This window comes from Daucus carota, chromosome 4, assembly GCF_001625215.2.
Source record: "Daucus carota subsp. sativus chromosome 4, DH1 v3.0, whole genome shotgun sequence".
Lineage (NCBI taxonomy): Eukaryota > Viridiplantae > Streptophyta > Magnoliopsida > Apiales > Apiaceae > Daucus > Daucus carota.
Window position 1 is genome coordinate 2,843,968 of NC_030384.2, and position 23,042 is coordinate 2,867,009.

Genomic DNA, 23,042 nt, shown 5'->3' on the forward strand with positions numbered 1-23,042 from the left:
GACAAATAGTTATATTATCTATGTGCTTGAGAAAAACACACGTTCACAAACTAAAAGCCCACCTAACAACCCACCTAGCATAAAAAATATAAATAATTCATTAAATATTGTTTCTCTAACCAAACTTAAACTATCTAAGTAAAATATGGTTCCTCCATAAAATAATCAAAAGATCAAATATTTATTTTGAGCAAATTCTTAGCATGAGAAATTTATTGATAAACTATGTTATGATATATAGTTAAACTATTTTGTAATCTCATTTTAAATTTAGTATACAATTAGTATAAAAAACTTGTTTCCAGTTATTTGTAATTGTCAAAGAAAAGATATTAAGTTTAAATTAAGATTTTCTTTTAAGCACGAAAAATTACTACCTTTTTCCAAATTATCACCCTATAATTAGTTTGTGTTATATCTCAAGAATATACCATGCGGATTTTATCAAATATTTATTGCTATATCGGAAAAACCCTTGCAACAAAGATAAGTTATAACATTATGACAATTTTCTTTTACTATAATAACACTCTATATTTGATTTGTTGTGGCAAGTAATGTCTAATATGATAACAATTCTTTGTCACTATGACTCCTTTGCGAAGTCCATAAAAAGAGGTACAATACATTACTAGTATATTTTTCATCACAGGAAAAAAGGGTGCACTAAACAATTTTTTGAAGAAGATCATTTCTTGGTCATGTCTCAAGATCAATAATAATGTTTGGAGTGATAAATTTTGTGAAGCGAAAGAAATTTACGTAAGTATCGACAAGTACAGATGCATTACCTGTCTTCAACGACAGTAACAGATGCATTACATGTCGAGAACTCTAGTTTTGTTTATCACAAACTCAAGATATCGACAAGTGTTCGAAATCCTATCAGGATGTCTATCGCACAATCTCTCCAGTCTACGGTGATGTCATCTCCCACAAAGTTTAGGATTGTTACCGTGATGACTAATATAGCGAACTCATAATATGATATCGCGACGTCACTTGTAGTGAAGTCCATTTATCCTATCATGAAGTGGAGATGTCGATAAGTCAATATTAGTTGTCGTGAACTGAACTTATCGACAAGTCAAATTAGTTGTCGTGAAGTAATGTTTGTCGATCGACATGTAGAAATATATTTGGAACTATTATGTTGTTCAAATTGATCAGAATAAATCAAGAAGACAAATAAATAACCATTAGTACTTTATTTCTAGCGATTATTTTTGAAAGGAAAGGTGGCAGCCTACAATTCAACTTGGAGTTTACTCATAGATGGATTTATACGATGTAGAAGGACAGAGCCGTTATAACAGAAAAAATGTTGTGTATCTTTTGATTGATTAATACAAATCAATTGATTAACACAATCAATTGATTAACTAAAGGTCATGCTGAGATGGCCCTAAAAATTTAGTCAATAAAACTTCAATGACCGAAAAGAAAACCCAAATAAAAGACACAAGATCCGCACGAAGGGAGAAAATAAAGATGGAGAAGAAAAAAGGAGGAAACAAAGTCAACTGAAATGACACAATTTTTTAATTAACGACAAAAAATCACAATATACGATAAAAAAACCCATCACTATGGCACTCCCTCAATAGGAACACATAAGTTAAACAGATGATATAAAAAGCTTTAATATAATGCCTTTTATATCTAGTTATAAATGAATCACAAAAATCAAACCATAAAATAACATAATCAATAACAAAGGACATACAAGACAAAGGATTTTGAACTCATATCATCATCGTAGGGTCAATTCACACGATTCTTACCTTATCGAAGTAAATAGAGGTATACACCGGTTATGTAATTATTTAATTATAGCTGTTTAAAAATGGAAAATAAATGAGAATGATATGTTTTATTTTTCCGTCGTACTAAATCGCCATAAGTTAACATATTTAGCTAAAATACAAAACAAAATGAAAATAAAATGGTTTACGTTCCGTCGCAACTACGCGTCGTAAGCTCACTTAATTATTTAATTATAGCTGTTTTAAAACAAGAAATAAATGAGAATGATTTGTTTATGTTCCTTTAGAAAAGAAACAATAATAATTAATTACAGCTTTATAAATATGCCTTAGATTGTTCAAGTTAAAGACTATACATATATACTCAACTTAATTACCAACTCAACAAAGCATCAAACTAAAGATATACTGCAAATACCAAAACGGTCTAAATACCACCACACAAGACTAAAGATATCTTAATGTCAAGAAGAACATTCTTTGCTTATATCTAATAACAAGAATTGAATGATGCGCAGATAGAATTGCAAATATCATCATATAATTGATAATCAATCTAAAGTGGCCAAGCATAGAAAACAACCACGCTAACCGTACTATCCTGAGATTCATAAGTTGTACATAAAACGAAGAGCAGTCTCAAACCTCTCCGCACTAAATCACGATATCAATTTTGCTCAAGAAAAATTATCAACTAATTCTTAGTCTCTCTAATAAGCACCATAGCACTATTTAAGAGACGTCAATTAAATGATAATAAAACATATTACCTTTAAAGGAGTCGTTACGCCTCGAATTTCGGTATTTAATGGAGCATTTTCTTCATTGTTTAAGAAGCTTTTGTTAAAGTGAAACAATTAAACATGGATCAGGTGGAGAACCATTCACCTCCACCAAGTGTTCAACAAGAGAGCTAACGAAAATTTGATAAGGCGGCGACAAAAGAGATACGGGAAATAGATAAACACGATTGTGCATCTTAACTAGGGTTTAGCATTTCTAGGGATTCAGGCAAATGACATGTTTACAGGGTGTGTCAATTCAGATGAGATATTTAAAGGGAGTATTATTCACCATATTTTTAGGTATTTAATTTACATTTTTAAGATTGTATTATTTTTCTTTTTCCGAAAAATATATTGTATTAGATGGTATTTTCTTTTCTTTTTTGACGAAATATTTCTTGAAATATATGACTATAATTTTAAGATATCTCATGGCATTTTGACTAAAAATATGATATATTTAAAGCTTATATTGATTTAATATTTTTAAAATTTCCGCCAATCCCGGGGTTCCGTCTTTGACCGGATTGGTGACAAAGTAAGGAAAAAGAAGCAGAGAGAAAGTGATGCCACAAGGCAAAAGATCCTGGCAAAAAAAAAAAAAGAACACATCTGGAGGGAAGAAGAAGAAAAGCTAGAGCAGAAAATTTAAAGAAGGATCCAGCTAGAAGAATAAAGGCTTATGAGCAAGTCCCGCTCCAAGCGGTCTAGGAATGAGCAAACCCAGGGCTGATCTCAGACGATGAAAATAATGAGGATCAGACAAGCCTAAGGAACATGATCCATGAGCTGCAAAAAAGAAAAAAAGTTATTAGGGACTCTGGGTACAGGATCGAAGGAACCATACTAGTCCTGACTTAGGCGAGTCCAGACTAAGCCATCATCATACTAGTCCGGACCAAGCAATCATACTTGGAAAAAAATTTCCAAAGCAAAAAAAGCAAAACCTACCCGGGTTAAATCATGAGCTATCTCTTACTTGGAAATAAAATTTCGAAGGCAAAAAAACAAAAGCTACCCCGGTTCAATCATGAGCAATATCTTACTTGGAAAAATTTATCCAAAGCAAAAAACCAAAAGCTACCCGGGTTCAATTTTGAGCCATCTCTTACTTGGAAAAAAAATTTCCAAGGCAAAAAAATAAAAGCTACCCCGGTTCAATCATGACTTACATGGAAAAAAATATTTCAAGGCAAAAAACCAAAAGCTACCCGGGTTCAATTTGAGCTATCTCTTACTTGGAATTTTTTTTTCTAAGGCAAAAAAAAACAAAAGCTACCCCGGTTCAATCATGACTTACTTCGAAAAAATTTTCGAAGGCAAAAAACCAAAAGCTACCCGGGTTCAATTTTGAGCTATCTCTTACTTGAGAAATTTTTTTTTAGGCAAAAAAGCAAAAGTTACCCAGGTTCAATCATGACTTACTTCGAAAAAAAAATTCCAAGGCAAAAAACCAAAAGCTACCCGGGTTCAATTTTAACCTATCTCTTACTTGGAAAAAAAATTTCTAAGGCAAAAAACCAAAAGCTACCCGGGTTCAATTTTGAGCTATCTCTTACTTGAAAAGATTTTTTCTAAGGCAAAAAACAAAAAGCTACCCGATTCAATCATGACTTACTTTGAAAAAAATTTGATTTTTCATGTTGATCCTAATTATATATTGTAGTATAAAATATGGATAAATATGTTATTCAATTAGATGATGAACTTTCAAAGATCGAAGAGATCTCCCATCGATGAAATCTATAATTAGGTGCCCTCTAAGGTACACTAAAACTTTTATAATTAATGTTGTCGGAATCACTAAACCTTATTAATTTATCGAGATTTTTGTTAATCGAGGTTATACATGTTCTTGTGAGTTGTCACTATTATGTTGTGATCAAAAATTTGTAACCCAAATATTAATTTATACTAAATCGCAGTGCCATATAGTGAACTTGAGACCAATTCCAGACCCTAATTCGACAGGCTTATCCATTGCATTCTGTAACACGGGGCGGACCTCGGCCTGGCTGAGGTTGGATTAACCATTGCATTATATTCTTCATCTTTGTTTTATTATATTATCTAATGAAATCTCATTCTATTTTTTCTAGTGAAACAAACTTTTAATGCAATGTCTTGAAAATAAGGCACATGTACAAGATGTCCAAGTACAAGGAGTCCAAGTACAAAGAATCCTCCCCTAAACAGCCAAAATACAAGAAATGCTTCATGCTCTACATCCTTACCACTATTCATAAAATACTCCATCCACATACAAGGAGTCACAGATCCACCACTAGCAAATTTAACTTGCTTAATTTCACTTCTCAAACAAAAGGATGGAAGCTATTCTGTGGTTGATATTTAATGGAGCATTTTCTTCATTATTTTTTTTACCGAAATTCTCTTCATTATTTAAGAAGTTTGTTAAAGTGAAACAACTACACATGGAACGGGTGGAGAACCATTCATCTCCACCAAGTGTTCGACAAAATGCGCTAACAAAAATTTGACAAGGCGACGACAAAATGGATACAGGAAATCGATAAATATAGTTGTGGATCATGACTAGGGTTGAGCATTCTTGAGGATTGAGGAAATTGAGATGTTCACGGTTGGTGTCAATTCATATAGGATATTTAAAGGGATTTTTTTATGCACCGCATTGATTAGGGGTATAATTAATTGAGATTTCAAAAGATTTTTAAAGATTTTTTTTCATCTACCACATTTATTAGGGGTATATTTAATTGAGATTTTAAAAGATATATTTCATTCATTAAATTTGAGGGGATTCAAATTCGGTTTTCAAAAATTATCAGAATCTTAGATATTCACTTAGGATTTTAAATTATTTACAAAATCTGGTGGTATTCAATCATGATTTTAAATTATATTTCAAATTTCGATGGTATTCAATTGAGATTTTTTTAGATATATTAAAATCTGATTGTATTCAAATGGTGATGAATTTTTTGGACTTCATAAAATGATGGTTTTTGTGAGATTGTGTATTGTATTTTAAGATATTTGATACTACTAGAAAAAGTAGAATAGACATCAGGTATAGACATCGGTCGACTTTGGCCATGATGTAAAAGCGTGTATTAACATCGGCTAAAAATTAACCGATATCTATTACATTTTTGACATTAGTTAATATAAGAACCGATGTCTATCTTCTTTGAATTAAAAACAAAAACCGCGCGACAACCCCTTTTTTGTCCCTCCCCAAATATTTCCCGTATGCTTTCCCCCTTAGTCAAATTTTCATTCCCCCAAATTCTTTTAACCCCAAAATTAGGCCAAATAAACACCAAAATATTCCCCCCTTTCAGATTTTCATTCTCAAAATTTCTTTTAACCCTAAAAATGAGAAACACATACTTCTCTCTCCCTCAATCTCTCTGGCAATAACTCACGAGACTAATCACAAATCTCAAACCCTACAATCGGCCCCCAGACAACAACACTTACCATCTCATCTCTATAATTCCACCTCCATTACTCAACCACTCACTCTCGCACTCTCCGAACCCTAACTGCGATTGTTGCAGATGCCGCTCATTCTTGGCGGTGAATCATTTTTTTGGGTAGATTTGGGGCGGAAGAGAAATGGGTTTGGGGGATGAGGAGAATGGAAATGGGTTTGTTTCTGTTAAGGGGTTTTCGGATGATGATTCGGCTATTCGTGAGGCCAAGTCTTTTAATGCTATTCGAACTGCTTTCGAAAACCTCGAAGACAAGCTGGAGTTTCTCCAAGTGAGTTTTCTATTTTTTAGTTAGGGTTTTGTTTGATTTTGTATAATTTTTTATGTGTATATTGTTTCCGGCTCATTTTGTGTGGAGTACTGCAGTGATTTAGTTGTATATTGATGAATTTTTAGTACGCGGATGGATTGTAACAATCGATTTGATGCTGCTATGTGTTTGGTTGTGGTTATACATCTGCCGCCTTCCAACCTGTTGGTCTCATCCTTGAAATAAGCACCTCTGGAGCTGTTGTTAAGATTCGGAATGTAAAAAGCCAAGTGTGATGCTGAAATAAATTATGAACTCATATGTGTTATAGTTTTCTTGTTTGAATCTTGTATACATGCTTGTTTGCACGCTAATGTTGCCAGATTTGATGGTCAAATTGGGGCTGTAAATGCCATATCATTTTCGGAAAATGGTTACTTCTTAACTGTATTTTTTTCTTTCTAATAGATATATGTGCAAATATGTATTTTTTTCTTAATGTTGCATCTGTAATTTTCTTCTCTATTACCTTGAGCATATAGTCTGAAGTGCTTCTGTCTCTATTCACAGGCAGAGGGGATGGCACACACATTCAAGCAGAGAATCGCTCAAGCTGAAGCCATGGCCCGTGCTGACATGCTAAGATTTTAGCCTGAGGCATTGCTATTAAACTTGTGTTTGTTTTAGGATAGTTCAAGGTGCATTCTACGATATGGACTACAGGAAACAGGTACATTTACATATTTCACAGAAATTCTACGATATGAACAATTCTCAGAAATTGAGTTTTATGTGTTTAAAGGGATTTTTTTATGCACCGCATTGATTAGGGGTATAATTAATTGAGATTTCAAAAGATTTTTAAAGATTTTTTTTTCATCTACCACATTTATTAGGGGTATATTTTAATTGAGATTTTAAAAGATATATTTCATTCATTAAATTTGAGGGGATTCAAATTCGGTTTTCAAAAATTATGAGAATCTTAGATATTCACTTAGGATTTTAAATTATTTACAAAATCTGGTGGTATTCAATCATGATTTTAAATTATATTTCAAATTTCGATGGTATTCAATTGAGATTTTTTACATATATTAAAATCTGATTGTATTCAAATGGTGATGAATTTTTTTGGACTTCATGATGGTTTTTGTGAGATTGTGTATTGTATTTTAAGATATTTGGTATCACCCCGAAATCCATAAGAGTTTGAAACATTTTGCTTAAATCCTAAAAACTCTCATCAACTTTGCGATATTTTATAAAGAATTCGGATAAAATCAAAATAAGATACTATCAATTAATATTCATAAACTATAATAAAATATATTAAAATCCGAGTTGAAGAATGAACATTGTTGTTCTAAAATATGGGGTGACTTTTGATTGGTCCCAAAATAATTCAAGTTTTGTGATTGATTAATCATTTATTATAATACCCGAGTCTATTATAATATGCAGTTTTTTTTCACGTCATAACTAGCAGTTAACCATCTCCAACAAGTGTTGCTAAAATAGTTTCGAAGAGTAACGTGTAGCCATTACCTATCCACTATTTATCAATAAAAAATTCATCTTCCTCCTTCTTTCTTTATCTTTTCCCTCCTTTTCTCCCTTCTCTCTCTCAAATTTGTTATTAAAATAATAATAGGAGAACACATATAAGGATTGCTATTGTAGTTGACACTCTAAGTAAATTACCTAAATCACTAAGACTCACTAGCAAGGTTCATTATTTTATATTATTAATAGATAATGAGATAGGTAACCTATTGGACTTGTTCTAAGTCTTGCCAACTCACTGTATGTATTAGTTTTTTATTTTATCTCTCTCCTCCATATCACTTTTGCAATCTCTTTGTAAAATACACTCCAATAGTTGGCAACCATAAAAGGTCCCCTAAATTAATATTGTATACCTATTTCAAATACATAAATGGTTAAGGTTAAATATAGTTTTTGGATAATAGTTTGTTTTTAGCTAAACGAGATAGTAGCCAACTTTGAGTAGACTCATTGACAATAATGGAGCTCTAATAGGTTGGCAACTAAAAATGTCATGCCAGGTAGACATTGACAATCTTTTGCCAAATCCTTAGTTACTCTAAAAAAAGGGAATTATTTTAGAACTAATTAGGAGCCATTCCTAAATTTAGGAATTATTTTAGAACAAATTTGGAGCCATTCCTAAATTTTAAATCAGCCAGAGTCGAACCCGGTGTCCCGGGACAATAGAGGCTAAACTCATCACTGGGCTATCCAATAGTGCTCAATTTTAAAATTAATTTAATTTAATTTAAGTAAAATTGAATTATCTATGACCAATCACAGGCAACCCTTAAAATATTTATATTAAATTTTATCAAGATATTAACCACATACAATTTAATCATAACTTAACTTATAATTTTTTAGCTTATAATAGTATAATTTAATCAAACTCCTTTCATAATGCAATTATAACTCATCTAATCAGACTCCTTTTCATTATCTAATTAAAACTCATCTTCAAGTCTCAATTCCTCACATAAATAATTAACTGATTTATTTTCATCTCCATTAATTATATATTTTCGATATCAAAATATTATTTAAAAATAATCAATCACCTTGCCATTTTTTATATTTGTATATGACTCATCAATATTTATTATTTTAATTTAAATTAATTTATACTTATATTAAACTTAAATAAAATTTAGTTAGAAGAATTAATTTTAAAATTTTTTTGCTGATTCCATTACCATATAAATCTGATTTTGTGCTTAAAAACAATCACTCTTACTACTATTTTTTGTGTTTTTACCAATTTCATCAGTGATGATAAATTACCAAAACAATACAAACAACCACCACACACAATATGATATCAAATACAATCAGTGCTGTAACCCGTTAAAAAATTTTAGTTCGATTAAGATGGTTTTGCCTTCCAAATCTCCCCTGTTTGACTATGAGGAGGCTGCACGGGTCTGTTCATATTTTCATTGTTGGAACGTTCATATTTTCATTGTTGGAACGTCCATTATTCCTGAAATTCCGAGGTTGGTGTGATTCTGACTGTGATGATGAAGCTTGGTTCACCTGTGGGCGACTCCAGTTGTTTCATGGCATGTTTGTGAATTTTGATCGTCTCGCTAGTGACAATCGATCTTGTCTAATTAGTGCAGCGGAAATGGTAGCCTGGTTATAATAATTTGATGCAAGCATATTGTGTGTAGCTCAAAATGCAAAAAATTTCTAAGGCAAAAAACCAGAAGCTACCCGGGTTCAATTTTGAGCTATCTCTTACTTGGAAAGATTTTTTCTAAGGCAAAAAACCAAAAGCTACCCTGATTCAATCATGACTTACTTTGAAAAAAAAAATTTGATTTTTCATGTTGATCCTAATTCTATATTGTGGTATAAAATATGGATAAATATGTTATTCAATTAGATGATGAACTTTCAAAGATCGAAGAGATCTCCCATCGATGAAATCTATAATTAGGTGCCCTCTAAGGTACACTAAAACTTTTATAATTAATGTTGTCGGAATCACTAAACCTTATTAATTTATCGAGATTTTTGTTAATCGAGGTTATACATGTTCTTGTGAGTTGTCACTATTATATTGTGATCAAAAATTTGTAACTCAAATATTAATTTATACTAAATCGCAGTGCCATATAGTGAACTTGAGACCAATTCCAGACCCTAATTCGACAGGCTTATCCATTGCATTCTGTAACAAGGGGCGGACCTCGGCCTGGCTATTATAATATGCAGTTTTTTTTCACGTCATAAGTAGCAGTTAACCATCTCCAACAAGTGTTGCTAAAATAGTTGCGAAGAGTAACGTGTAGCCATTACCTATCCACTATTTATCAATAAAAAATTCATCTTCCTCCTTCTTTCTTTATCTTTTCCCTCCTTTTCTCCCTTCTCTCTCTCAAATTTGTTATTAAAATAATAATAGGAGAACACATATAAGGATTGCTATTGGAGTTGACACTCTAAGTAAATTACCTAAATCACTAAGACTCACTAGCAAGGTTCATTATTTTATATTATTAATAGATAATGAGATAGGTAACCTATTGGACTTGTTCTAAGTCTTGCCAACTCACTGTATGTATTAGTTTTTTATTTTATCTCTCTCCTCCATATCACTTTTGCAATCTCTTTGTAAAATACACTCCAATAGTTGGCAACCATAAAAGGTCCCCTAAATAAATATTGTATACCTATTTCAAATACATAAATGGTTAAGGTTAAATATAGTTTTTGGATAATAGTTTGTTTTTAGCTAAACAAGATAGTAGCCAACTTTGAGTAGACTCATTGACAATAATGGAGCTCTAATAGGTTGGCAACTAAAAATGTCATGCCAGGTAGACATTGGCAATCTTTTGCCAAATCCTTAGTTACTCTAAAAAAGGGAATTATTTTAGAACTAATTAGGAGCCATTCCTAAATTTAGGAATTATTTTAGAACAAATTTGGAGCCATTCCTAAATTTTAAATCAGCCAGAGTCGAACCCGGTGTCCCGGGACAATAGAGGCTAAACTCATCACTGGGCTATCCAATAGTGCTCAATTTTAAAATTAATTTAATTTAATTTAAGTAAAATTGAATTATCTATGACCAATCACAGGCAACCCTTAAAATATTTATATTAAATTTTATCAAGATATTAACCACATACAAGTTAATCATAACTTAACTTATAATTTTTTAGCTTATAAAAGTATAATTTAATCAAACTCCTTTCATAATGCAATTATAACTCATCTAATCAGACTCCTTTTCATTATCTAATTAAAACTCATCTTCAAGTCTCAATTCCTCACATAAATAATTAACTGATTTATTTTCATCTCCATTAATTATATATTTTCGATATCAAAATATTATTTAAAAATCATCAATCACCTTGCCATTTTTTATATTTGTATATGACTCATCAATATTTATTATTTTAATTTAAATTAATTTATACTTATATTAAACTTAAATAAAATTTAGTTAGAAGAATTAATTTTAAAATTTTTTTACTGATTCCATTACCATATAAATCTGATTTTGTGCTTAAAAACAATCACTCTTACTACTATTTTTTGTGTTTTTACCAATTTCATCAGTGATGATAAATTACCAAAACAATACAAACAACCACCACACACAATATGATATCAAATACAATCAGTGTTGTAACCCGTTAAAAATTTTTAGTTCGATTAAGATGGTTTTGCCTTCCAAATCTCCCTTGTTTGACTATGAGGAGGCTGCACCGGTCTGTTCATATTTTCATTGTTGGAACGATCATATTTTCATTGTTGGAACGTCCATTATTCCTGAAATTCCGAGGTTGGTGTGATTCTGACTGTGATGATGAAGCTTGGTTCACCTGTGGGCGACTCCAGTTGTTTCATGGCATGTTTGTGAATTTTGATCGTCTCGCTAGTGACAATCGATCTTGTCTAATTAGTGCAGCGGAAATGGTAGCCTGGTTATAATAATTTGATGCAAGCATATTGTGTGTAGCTCAAAATGCAAAAAATTTCTAAGGCAAAAAACCAGAAGCTACCCGGGTTCAATTTTGAGCTATCTGTTACTTGGAAAGATTTTTTCTAAGGCAAAAAACCAAAAGCTACCCCGATTCAATCATGACTTACTTTGAAAAAAAATTTGATTTTTCATGTTGATCCTAATTCTATATTGTGGTATAAAATATGGATAAATATGTTATTCAATTAGATGATGAACTTTCAAAGATCGAAGAGATCTCCCATAGATGAAATCTATAATTAGGTGCCCTCTAAGGTACACTAAAACTTTTATAATTAATGTTGTCGGAATCACTAAACCTTATTAATTTATCGAGATTTTTGTTAATCGAGGTTATACATGTTCTTGTGAGTTGTCACTATTATATTGTGATCAAAAATTTGTAACCCAAATATTAATTTATACTAAATCGCAGTGCCATAGAGTGAACTTGAGACCAATTCGAGACCCTAATTCGAGCTTATCCATTGCATTCTGTAACAAGGGGCGGACCTCGGCCTGGCTATTATAATATGCAGTTTTTTTTCACGTCATAACTAGCAGTTAACCATCTCCAACAAGTGTTGCTAAAATAGTTGAAAAGAGTAACGTGGTGCCATTACCTATCCACTATTTATCAATAAAAAATTCATCTTCCTCCTTCTTTCTTTATCTTTTCCCTCCTTTTCTCCCTTCTCTCTCTCAAATTTGTTATTAAAATAATAATAGGAGAACACATATAAGGATTGCTATTGGAGTTGACACTCTAAGTAAATTACCTAAAATATTAATAGATAATGAGATACGTAACCTATTGGACTTGTTCTAAGTCTTGCCAACTCACTGTATGTATTAGTTTTTTATTTTATCTCTCTCCTCCATATCACTTTTGCAATCTCTTTGTAAAATACACTCCAATAGTTGGCAACCATAAAAGGTCCCCTAAATAAATATTGTATACCTATTTCAAATACATAAATGGTTAAGGTTAAATATAGTTTTTGGATAATAGTTTGTTTTTAGCTAAACAAGATAGTAGCCAACTTTGAGTAGACTCATTGACAATAATGGAGCTCTAATATGTTGGCAACTAAAAATGTCATGCCAGGTAGACATTGGCAATCTTTTGCCAAATCCTTAGTTACTCTAAAAAAAAGGAATTATTTTAGAACTAATTAGGAGCCATTCCTAAATTTAGGAATTATTTTAGAACAAATTTGGAGCCATTCCTAAATTTTAAATCAGCCAGAGTCGAACCCGGTGTCCCGGGACAATAGAGGCTAAACTCATCACTGGGCTATCCAATAGTGCTCAATTTTAAAATTAATTTAATTTAATTTAAGTAAAATTGAATTATCTATGACCAATCACAGGCAACCCTTAAAATATTTATATTAAATTTTATCAAGATATTAACCACATACAAGTTAATCATAACTTAACTTATAATTTTTTAGCTTATAAAAGTATAATTTAATCAAACTCCTTTCATAATGCAATTATAACTCATCTAATCAGACTCCTTTTCATTATCTAATTAAAACTCATCTTCAAGTCTCAATTCCTCACATAAATAATTAACTGATTTATTTTCATCTCCATTAATTATATATTTTCGATATCAAAATATTATTTAAAAATCATCAATCACCTTGCCATTTTTTATATTTGTATATGACTCATCAATATTTATTATTTTAATTTAAATTAATTTATACTTATATTAAACTTAAATAAAATTTAGTTAGAAGAATTAATTTTAAAATTTTTTTACTGATTCCATTACCATATAAATCTGATTTTGTGCTTAAAAACAATCACTCTTACTACTATTTTTTGTGTTTTTACCAATTTCATCAGTGATGATAAATTACCAAAACAATACAAACAACCACCACACACAATATGATATCAAATACAATCAGTGTTGTAACCCGTTAAAAAATTTTAGTTCGATTAAGATGGTTTTGCCTTCCAAATCTCCCTTGTTTGACTATGAGGAGGCTGCACCGGTCTGTTCATATTTTCATTGTTGGAACGATCATATTTTCATTGTTGGAATGTCCATTATTCCTGAAATTCCGAGGTTGGTGTGATTCTGACTGTGATGATGAAGCTTGGTTCACCTGTGGGCGACTCCAGTTGTTTCATGGCATGTTTGTGAATTTTGATCGTCTCGCTAGTGACAATCGATCTTGTCTAATTAGTGCAGCGGAAATGGTAGCCTGGTTATAATAATTTGATGCAAGCATATTGTGTGTAGCTCAAAATGCAAAAAATTTCTAAGGCAAAAAACCAGAAGCTACCCGGGTTCAATTTTGAGCTATCTCTTACTTGGAAAGATTTTTTCTAAGGCAAAAAACCAAAAGCTACCCCGATTCAATCATGACTTACTTTGAAAAAAATTTTGATTTTTCATGTTGATCCTAATTCTATATTGTGGTATAAAATATGGATAAATATGTTATTCAATTAGATGATGAACTTTCAAAGATCGAAGAGATCTCCCATCGATGAAATCTATAATTAGGTGCCCTCTAAGGTACACTAAAACTTTTATAATTAATGTTGTCGGAATCACTAAACCTTATTAATTTATCGAGATTTTTGTTAATCGAGGTTATACATGTTCTTGTGAGTTGTCACTATTATATTGTGATCAAAAATTTGAAAAAATTTATTGTGAGTTGTCCTCGGCATACTTAGGTCTGGCTGAAAGTTTAGCACAACAGTAACAAAGCAAGAATGAGCAACTAGAAGGCTCAACAATATATATATATAATGCTTAAATGTAAAGCATTAATAAGTGCTATTCTTCTGGAAGGAAAAGATAAGGAATAATAGTCTCTCATGGAAAACGAAAGCAATATTAGCTTAAGTAATCAAATTAAAAATTTTGATTTCAACTTTCACTGACGGGTGTACTATCACAGCTGATCAGCACGTGTAATAGTACGGGATCACACTTCGTAGAAGCATGTCCTAATTCACAGGTATATACCAAATATAAGGCAACACATTGGCCTTTGGCAGAAAAGTATTATCATATTTCAATAATACCCAAATAGCCCTTCACTAGACCGCCGTCCCGGCCTCTTACGCAAAAATGTTTTATTTTTCTTAGGGAGTTGAATCACTCAACTCTCTCGATCAACAAACTCGCCATTTCACATGGTCCGGAGTAGTCATATCAACTGATGGCAACATAACTAGAATAATTAGTTATTTGCTAATTATGAATTTCAACTCTTGTACTGTTTGGAGTATATCTGGATAGCATAGTTTTTCACTATCTATCTTAGAAGTAATTTGAGAATTCTAGTAGAATGATTACTAGAATGTAGGGAATTCAATCATTGGAATGTATTGAATTCAATCATTATTTGAGTATCTGTATGGTGTATGGAATATCAAACAACAATTAAATCCCAAGCATATGATATTCTATGAATTGAAATCCAGAATATAATAATTGCATTGGCAATAATTAAAAGTTGTGGAATAAAATCACTTGCTCTTAATCAATAAGAGAAGAATAGAAATACTTGCCTTTGCTGAACTCTACTGTCACTTGCTTTAAAACTTGGAGTCACGAACAACTCTTGAATCTATAATTCAAACCGTATTGATTCAACAATTCGGGTTAACTCAATTGATATACTCATATATCTCGCGAAACATAAACTACCCCTTCGTTTATACTAATCATGGTATCAACATGTAAGTCATGTATCACACAATCAGATATTTCATATAACATGTGATTCAGATTATCACGTGTCGGGTTTAGCTCAGATGTTTATTATAGTTGATAAGTGGTATTTATACACACTTATAGGCCTTCATTTCCACTTAAATTGGTTGGTTGTACTTAAGTGTTTAGTGTCTTTTGATGTGTTTTTATTGTTTTTCTGTGCAGGTCACGAGTTGAGGTGATGAAGTGATTTTCTATCATTTTAGGTTGGTTTTGGTGCATTATTTGCAAGAATAGAGAATTGTGGATTCATCACAACTTGGGATTTTGTGGGTACATCTTCTACAAACCCTCACGAGAACACACTCGTCCACTAGAGCTATCTAGGGGTTTAAAGGGCTTGTTGCATATACTAAATGCAACCGTGATCACCTACGGAAGTGGTACTAGAGCGAGGAAGGACATACACGCGAGAACGAGCGAGAAACGAAGAAACAGGGCCACCAGTGCAGACAGTAGCGCGCCCGCGCTACTTGTTAGCGCGGCCGCGCCCAGCAGAACTTCCCCGGGCCGGTTTTTACAGCTTTTCTGACGGATTTTCGCAGCGGTCGAGGCCCGTTTGACTTGGTCAATGTATTTTAATTTCTAGTGTGTAAACCCTAGCCTCATAGAAGTAGTTTTTGTAGAGAACAATATCGTAGTTAATTATCGAAGCACATTATCAGTTGTATCGGATCGTTCTTTGCGAGGAAGTGACAGTTTTGAGCGAGATCGTGAACATCAAATCTGTAACGTGTGATCCTTATTATTATTAATTCAAGCATTTTTATTCCATTCAATTCTTGTCTTTTCTTTATAATGTTTTCATTAGAACCCATGATGTCGATTAGTTCGATTATGAACTAACAGCCTTCATGGGATTATAATGGATTTATCGATGTAATCTAGTATCGAATATTAATTACTTGATGTTGTGACGTACGTTGATTTCTTTGCATGAGCCGTGCTTATTCTTCTTAGAAGCGTAGCTAACTTCTAAGTTGTTTGTTAATTCTTTCTGAAGCGAGAGTGGATGATTGAATTTAGAACTATGCCATGTAAACATAAGATTATGTGAATGAAACATAATTTGTGGTAGACTTGAACTATTTTTATCACCCTGTGTAATCACGATAGATGACTTGCTATTAAACCTCTCTGCTTACACTACCGCTATAGAGATATAGGGTCTGAGCTTTGTTGGTGTCCATGAGATTTCTGTCTTAATTGCGGATTTTGATTGGTATGATATGTGTGCAACGAGAGTTGGCATGTATTACTTTCGTGTTGTCTGATTAGGATCAACAGTCGCATGTTAATCAGTAATTTCAATTCTAGATGAATTCGATAATGAAGTTAGAATCCCATGTGTTTTCCTATTCTGAATTTGATTAGTAATTTTAGTTATTAGTATAAAAGAAACCATCCTTGTTAATTGTCTTGGCAGTGAAAATTGATCATACATTGTTGCATAGGTGCGTATTCTTAATTCACCAGTCTCTGTGGGAACGAACTTAATATATTACTTGTGATCACGTGCGCTTGCGTGTAGATTTTTGCGAACAAGTTTTTGGCGCCGCTGCCGGGGACTCGGTGTTAATTAATTAGTTTATGTACTTGTCATCAGTGTGCATTAAAATTCACTGACTAGGATTCTATTCTCTTCTCACTTTTCTTCTTTTCTTTATTTCAGGTACTTGGATCGCGTTTATGCAAACACGTTCTCAGACCCGTAAGAAAGCAATTGATTCATCTTCTACTTCTTCTTCTGATTCTGAAACAATGACAGAACCTGAAGCACAACCAGACAGTAAGGCATTGAAGGATTTCTCTATGCCAAAGATCGATGATATCCAATCAAGCATTGTCAGGCCTGCAATCGCAGCCAAAGCCTTTGAAATCAAACCAGGAACTATTCAAATGGTCCAGAACTCGGTACAGTATGGGGGTTCTCCTACTGAAGACCCTAATATGCATATACGGAATTTTATAGAGATCTGTGACACTTTTAAATTTAATGACGTCTCTGATGATGCTGTGAAGCTAAGACTTTTCCCATTTTCACTGAAAGATAAGGCCAAGGGATGGTTACATTCTTTACCATCTGGTTCGATTACTACATGGGAAGATCTAGCTCAGAAATTTCTCACTAAATTCTTCCCCATGGCAAAGACTGCTGCGCTACGAAATGCTCTATCTCAATTCTCTCAACAATCAGGAGAAACATTCTGTGAAGCCTGGGAGAGGTATAAGGAGATGCTAAGAAAGTGTCCCCACCATGGCATGCCGGATTGGATGCAAATAAACAGTTTCTATAATGGTCTTGGACCTCAATCCAGACCTATGCTTGATGCTGCTTCTGGAGGTGCGCTATGGGCTAAGAGTTATGAAGAAGCTTATGATCTTATTGAAATGATGGCTGCTAATGAATATCAGAACCCTACTCAAAGACTTACTCAAGGGAAGGTAGCCGGAATTCTTGATCTTGACACGTCTACAGCTATAGCAGCTCAACTTAAAGCTCTCACGATGAAAGTCGATTCTCTGGCTCACCAAGGAATTCAACAGCCAATCATTATTTGCGAATTATGTGCTGGTACTCATGCTACTGATCAGTGTGCCATTTCTAGTGAATCAGCACAATTTGTGAGCAACTTTCAGAGAGGTCAACAGCCTGCTCCAGCTACTTATCATCCTAACAACCGAAATCATCCTAATTTCAGCTGGAGTAATAATCAGGGGTATAATCAACCTCAACAAGGATTTCAACAGGGACCTAAACAGTACAGTCAGGCTGGGAATTCACAACAGTATGCACCTAAACAGCCATATCACCCTCCGGGATTTCAGAATCATGGGCAATCAGCTAACGAAAGGTCTGACATGGAAGAACTAAGGCTCATGTACAAGAGTCAGGCAGTAACTTTAAAAGCTTTGGAGACACAAGTCGGTCAGTTAGCTAATGCTTTACTGAGCAGACCACAGGGGAATCTCCCTAGTGATACAGAGGTACCAGGTAAGAGGGACCCTAAAGAGCAAGTCCAATCCATTACGCTGAGATCTGGAAAAACTACAACAGGGCCTACCTCAACATTAGTACAAGATCAGGGTGATGAACCGCAAGAAATTCTAGCAGAACTTCCTCCAAACACAATTGGAATCAACCCTACTGTTGAAAAAGATAAGGCTATCCCTGCAGCTGCTCCGGTGTCAAAACCATTATATCCACCACCTCCATTTCCTAGGAGGTTAAAAAAACAGCAGCTGGATAAGCAATTTGGTAAATTCCTTGAAGTGTTCAAAAAGCTTCACATCAACATCCCGTTTGCTGAAGCACTCGAGCAAATGCCTAGCTATGCCAAGTTTATGAAGGGTATTCTTTCAAAAAAGCTAAAGCTCGAGGAGTTAGAGACAGTGGCTTTAACGGAGGAATGTAGTGCTGTGCTTCAACAGAAATTACCACCTAAGCTTAAAGATCCGGGAAGCTTCACTATCCCTTGCACTATTGGGAAGTTCTCTTTTGATAAGTGTCTGTGCGACTTGGGAGCTAGCATCAATCTGATGCCTTTATCTATCTTCACACAACTTGGCCTGCCAGAGCTCAAGCCGACAAACATGTCCTTACAACTGGCTGATCGTTCGATCACATATCCAAGGGGTATAATTGAAGATGTGCTAGTCAAGGTTGATCAATTAATATTTCCAGCCGACTTCGTGATTCTTGACTTTGAAGAAGACAAAAGGATTCCTATCATCTTGGGTAGACCCTTTTTAGCTACCGGGCAAACATTGATCGATGTCCAAAAAGGGGAACTTACAATGAGAATACAAGATCAGACGGTCACGTTCAACGTATTCAATGCAATGAAATTACCAACTGATGAGGAATCTTGTTTCAGTATGGATGTGCTTGATACTACGGCAGAAGCTAAGAGCCAGCGGGTTTTACAGAATGATGCATTGGAAGCAATCCTTACCAATGATGAGGAATTGGACAGTGAAGAAGAATTGGAAGAAATCCATCATCTTAACTCATCACCTTGGAGAAGGAATTTTGAACCCCCTGTCGAATCTCTTGGCTTAGAAGAATTAAAGGAAGATCACAAACCACTACAACCATCAGTGATCGAAGCACCTAAACTTGAACTTAAACCACTACCGGATCACTTGAGGTATGCTTTTCTTGGTGAACGTTCTACTCTTCCTGTTATTATTGCAGCTAACTTGTCAGGTGAGGAAGAGGAAAAACTTTTGAGGGTGCTAAGGGAATTCAAAACAGCAATTGGGTGGACTATAGCTGATATCAAGGGAATCAGTCCATCATTTTGTCAGCACAAAATTCTCATTGAAGAAGGAAGCAAACCTTCAGTGGAACAACAAAGAAGGCTAAATCCTATCATGAAGGAGGTTGTAAAGAAAGAGATTCTCAAATGGCTCGATGCAGGTATCATATATCCAATTTCAGATAGCTCATGGGTGAGCCCAGTACAATGTGTGCCTAAGAAAGGAGGAATGACAGTAGTAGCCAACGAAAAAGGGGAACTCATCTCAACTAGAACTGTCACGGGGTGGAGGATTTGCATGGACTACAGAAAGCTGAATAAAGCTACAAGAAAAGATCACTTCCCTCTGCCTTTTATTGATCAGATGCTTGACAGGTTGGCTGGCCATGAGTTCTATTGTCTGTTAGATGGGTATTCTGGCTATAATCAGATTGCTATTTCTCCGGAGGATCAAGAAAAGACAACCTTTACATGCCCTTATGGTACTTTCGCATTCCGAAGAGTACCTTTTGGCTTATGTGGTGCACCAGCCACTTTTCAAAGGTGCATGATGGCAATATTCTCAGAGATGATCGGCATCAATGTGGAGGTATTCATGGACGACTTTTCTGTATTTGGAACATCTTATGACGAATGCCTCACGAATCTTAGAATGGTTCTTAAGCGCTGTGTGGAAACTAATCTGATTCTCAATTGGGAAAAATGTCATTTCATGGTGCAAGAAGGAATCATATTGGGGCATAAGGTATCTGCCAAAGGACTAGAAGTCGATAAAGCGAAGGTGGAAACAATTAAAAATCTTCCTCCACCACTTTCAGTCAAAGGCATCCGAAGCTTCCTTGGTCATGCAGGTTTCTATCGGAGGTTCATCAAGGATTTCTCAAAAATTTCTAAACCTCTTTGCAATCTGTTAGAGAAAGATATTCCATTCAAATTTGATGAGGAGTGCTTGGAAGCATTTGAAATCTTGAAAAAGAAGTTGACATCAGCACCTATCATCACTGCACCTGATTGGAGTAAACCATTCGAATTAATGTGTGATGCCAGTGATTATGCTGTAGGAGCTGTACTGGGCCAGCGAACAAGCAATGTGTTTCATGTTATCTACTATGCCAGCAAAACATTAAATGATGCACAATTGAACTACACTACTACTGAAAAAGAACTTCTAGCTATTGTCTTTAGCTTTGAGAAGTTCAGGTCTTATCTTCTTGGAACAAAGGTAGTGGTATATACTGATCATGCAGCCATTCGGTATCTCATCTCAAAGAAGGATTCTAAACCAAGACTAATTCGCTGGGTTTTATTACTCCAAGAATTTGATGTGGAAATTAAAGATCGGAAGGGCACAGAAAATCAGGTAGCGGATCATTTATCCAGACTAGAAGATCACAGCAAACAAACTACCGACAACACTCTAATCAATGAATTCTTCCCAGACGAACAGTTGTTTGGAGTTGAGGCAGAAGAGCCATGGTTTGCTGACATTGTAAATTATCTGGTGAGTAAGGTCATTCCTCCAGAATTCTCTTATGCTCAACGCAAGAAATTCCTTCACGATGTAAAATGGTATATTTGGGATGAACCCTTTTTGTTTAAACAAGGAGTCGATCAAATTCTCAGACGGTGTATCCCTAATAATGAAGTTGAGGGAGTTTTGCGCGAGTGCCATTCCACTGGTTATGGAGGCCATTATAGCGGAGAAAAGACAGCAAAGAGGGTACTTCAAGCTGGTTTTTACTGGCCAACTCTGTTTAAAGATGCTCATCAGTTTGTATTAGGTTGCGATCGTTGTCAGCGTACAGGTAATATTTCTAGGAGGAATGAAATGCCTCTTAAAATGCTTTTGGAGGTCGAAATATTTGATGTTTGGGGTATTGACTTTATGGGACCGTTCGTTTCATCTTGCAACAACCAGTATATTCTATTAGCAGTCGATTATGTGTCTAAATGGGTGGAGGTAAAAGCTTTACCTACAAATGATGCTAAGGTGGTCTTGCAATTTCTTCAAAAACAAATCTTTACCCGTTTCGGAGTCCCTAGGGTCATTATCAGTGATGAAGGCTCTCATTTCTGCAATCGGAAATTCACAACCTTGATGACGAGGTATAATATCAATCACCGGGTTGCTACTGCTTATCATCCTCAAACGAATGGTCAAGCTGAAGTGTCTAACAGAGAGATCAAACGCATATTAGAGAAGGTGGTTAACCCTTCTAGGAAGGACTGGTCCTTACGATTAGATGAGGCTGCTTGGGCTTATCGAACAGCTTACAAAACACCGTTGGGTACTTCTCCATTTCAGCTAGTGTTTGGGAAGGCTTGTCACTTACCAGTAGAGTTGGAACATAAAGCTTATTGGGCACTAAAGAAGTTGAATTTCGACTTACAGTTAGCTGGAGAAAAACGCATGATTCAACTTAATGAGTTGGAGGAGTTCCGCCTCCGTGCTTATGAAAATAACAAACTCTACAAAGAAAAGGTGAAAAGATTGCATGATCAGCGGCTGATACAAAAATCTTTTGTGGTTGGTCAATTGGTTCTATTGTATAACTCTCGGTTGAAGCTGTTTCCAGGGAAACTCAAGTCACGCTGGTCAGGGCCATTTACAGTCAAGACGGTATTTCCCCACGGTGCGGTAGAAATCTATGCAAAATCACCGGATGAATCATTTAAGGTTAATGGTCAAAGGTTGAAGCCTTACTTTGGCGGAAATGTGAATCGTGAGGTACAAACCACGATTCTTCAGTCGGAATCGGATTAATTCTGGACTTCACGTCGAGCTAACGACGTTAAACAAGCGCTTCGTGGGAGGCAACCCACGCATTGGAACCACATTGTACCGTTGTAAACCTCAAAAACACAAAAATCGAGAAAAATCAGCTCCCGGTGTCAGACACTAGCGCGCCCGCGCTAGTGTCCAGCGCGCCCGCGCTAAAGTGTACAGCGCGCCCGCGCTATACTTAGCGCGGCCGCGCTACTGACTGCCGAGACTGGCGAATTTTCTCCCAAAAATATTTTCTTTTCGTTTTTAAAAGCCCACAATCCTAATTTTGCATGCCTAGCCCGAAATACATCCCATAAAACCCTAACTCAGCTCTCCAATCCTTATATAAACACACAACCCATCTCCAAATCCCATTATAATTCTCTAAACCCTAATTATATATACACATCCATACACACAACCTTCATCCAATCTCTCAAACCCAC

The 23,042-nt window shown here is 34.6% G+C and overlaps 1 protein-coding gene, 1 non-coding gene and 1 pseudogene across 2 annotated transcripts; 2 read left to right on the forward strand and 1 right to left on the reverse strand.

Annotated features, from left to right (window-relative positions):
- The window catches only part of LOC135152113 (uncharacterized), a 178,701-nt pseudogene extending 156,448 nt beyond the window's left edge, over positions 1 to 22,253 (forward strand).
- On the forward strand, positions 5,905 to 6,967 carry LOC135152021 (plastid division protein PDV1-like). Its single transcript, XM_064091366.1, has 2 exons — positions 5,905 to 6,301; positions 6,851 to 6,967. The coding sequence occupies exons 1-2, from the start codon at positions 6,155 to 6,157 to the stop codon at positions 6,929 to 6,931; spliced, it is 228 nt and encodes a 75-aa protein (XP_063947436.1). The 5' UTR covers positions 5,905 to 6,154; the 3' UTR covers positions 6,932 to 6,967.
- On the reverse strand, positions 17,725 to 17,831 carry LOC135152471 (small nucleolar RNA R71). The gene has a single exon (XR_010291649.1). It is a non-coding gene; the product is annotated as a small nucleolar RNA R71 (small nucleolar RNA).
- Positions 22,254 to 23,042: the final 789 nt, after the last annotated feature.